Below are 1317 nucleotides of genomic sequence, written 5' to 3'. Positions count from 1 at the left end.
TGGTGATTTAAAATAGTGTCACCATCTTCACAAATAACTGGGCAAGACCTCAAATTGTCATATATGAAGTTACTATATGACACAGCAATACTATATTTACATGTATACCCAAGTTGATGTATGTAAGTGAAAACATACATACACACAGAAACCTTAAGACAAATGTGTATAGCGGCATTATTTATAGAAAAAATTGAAACAACCAGGTGTTCAATAGTTGAATGGATAAATGACATGTGGTATGCCTACAAGGAGAATAGTAACTCACAATAAGAAATAAGGTAGAGAGATCAATCTAAGATGGCGACTGTGGAACCGGAAACCACCCCTACTCCTAATCCCCCGCCTACAGAAGAGGAGAAAACAGAATCTAATCAGGAGGTTGCTAACCCAGAACACTATATAAAACATCCTCTACAGAACAGATGGGCACTCTGGTTTTTTAAAAATGATAAAAGTAAAACTTGGCAAGCAAACCTTCGACTGATCTCTAAGTTTGATACTGTTGAAGACTTTTGGGCTCTATACAACCATATCCAGTTGTCTAGTAATTTAATGCCTGGCTGTGACTACTCACTTTTTAAGGATGGTATTGAGCCTATGTGGGAAGATGAGAAAAACAAACGGGGCGGAAGATGGCTCATTACATTGAACAAACAGCAGAGAAGAAGTGACCTCGATCGTTTTTGGCTAGAGACACTGCTGTGCCTTATTGGAGAATCTTTTGATGACTACAGTGATGATGTATGTGGAGCTGTTGTTAATGTTAGAGCTAAAGGTGATAAGATAGCAATATGGACTACTGAATGTGAAAACAGAGAGGCTGTTACACATATAGGGAGAGTATACAAGGAAAGGTTAGGACTTCCTCCAAAGATAGTGATTGGTTATCAGTCCCATGCAGACACAGCTACTAAGAGCGGCTCCACCACTAAAAATAGGTTTGTTGTTTAAGAAGACACCTTCTGAGTATTCTTATAGGAGACTGCGTCAAACAATCGAGATTTGGGAGCTGAACCAAAGCCTCTTCAAAAGCAGAGTGGACTGCATTTAAATTTGATTCCATCTAAATGTTACTCAGGAGGCGCGCTGGGATAGAGACGCAGGGTTACAGTGCTGCAGTTTCTGCCAGCCGCGCAAGCACCGCACTCAGGGCTGAATTCTGGGTTCGAGACGGGGAAGGAAGCGGTCCATCTCGGTTCTCCACACCGGTCAGACCACAGAGGAGGCCAGCAGCCACCATGTTGGTAAACTGACGTCACCACACCTGTTTTTGACTGACCGCAGCTCATTCAGCCATAGAACAGGTAATTTCAG

At 42.0% G+C, this 1317-nt stretch overlaps 1 protein-coding gene across 1 annotated transcript; it reads left to right on the top strand.

Moving 5' to 3' along the window:
* Nucleotides 1-299: 299 nt before the first annotated feature.
* On the top strand, nt 300-1028 carry LOC124094592 (eukaryotic translation initiation factor 4E). The gene has a single exon (XM_046447471.2). It carries the CDS (start codon nt 301-303, stop codon nt 952-954), a length of 654 nt encoding a protein of 217 aa, XP_046303427.1. The 5' UTR covers nt 300; the 3' UTR covers nt 955-1028.
* The last annotated feature ends 289 nt before the right edge of the window (nt 1029-1317 follow it).

This window comes from Marmota monax, unplaced genomic scaffold (genome assembly GCF_021218885.2).
Source record: "Marmota monax isolate L192 unplaced genomic scaffold, Marmota_monax_Labrador192_F-V1.1 WCK01_AAM20220418_F8-fsc00007, whole genome shotgun sequence".
In the NCBI taxonomy this organism is placed as follows: domain Eukaryota; kingdom Metazoa; phylum Chordata; class Mammalia; order Rodentia; family Sciuridae; genus Marmota; species Marmota monax.
The sequence above is the reverse complement of the archived record's forward strand: the minus strand, read 5'-3'. Positions and strand labels throughout refer to the sequence as shown.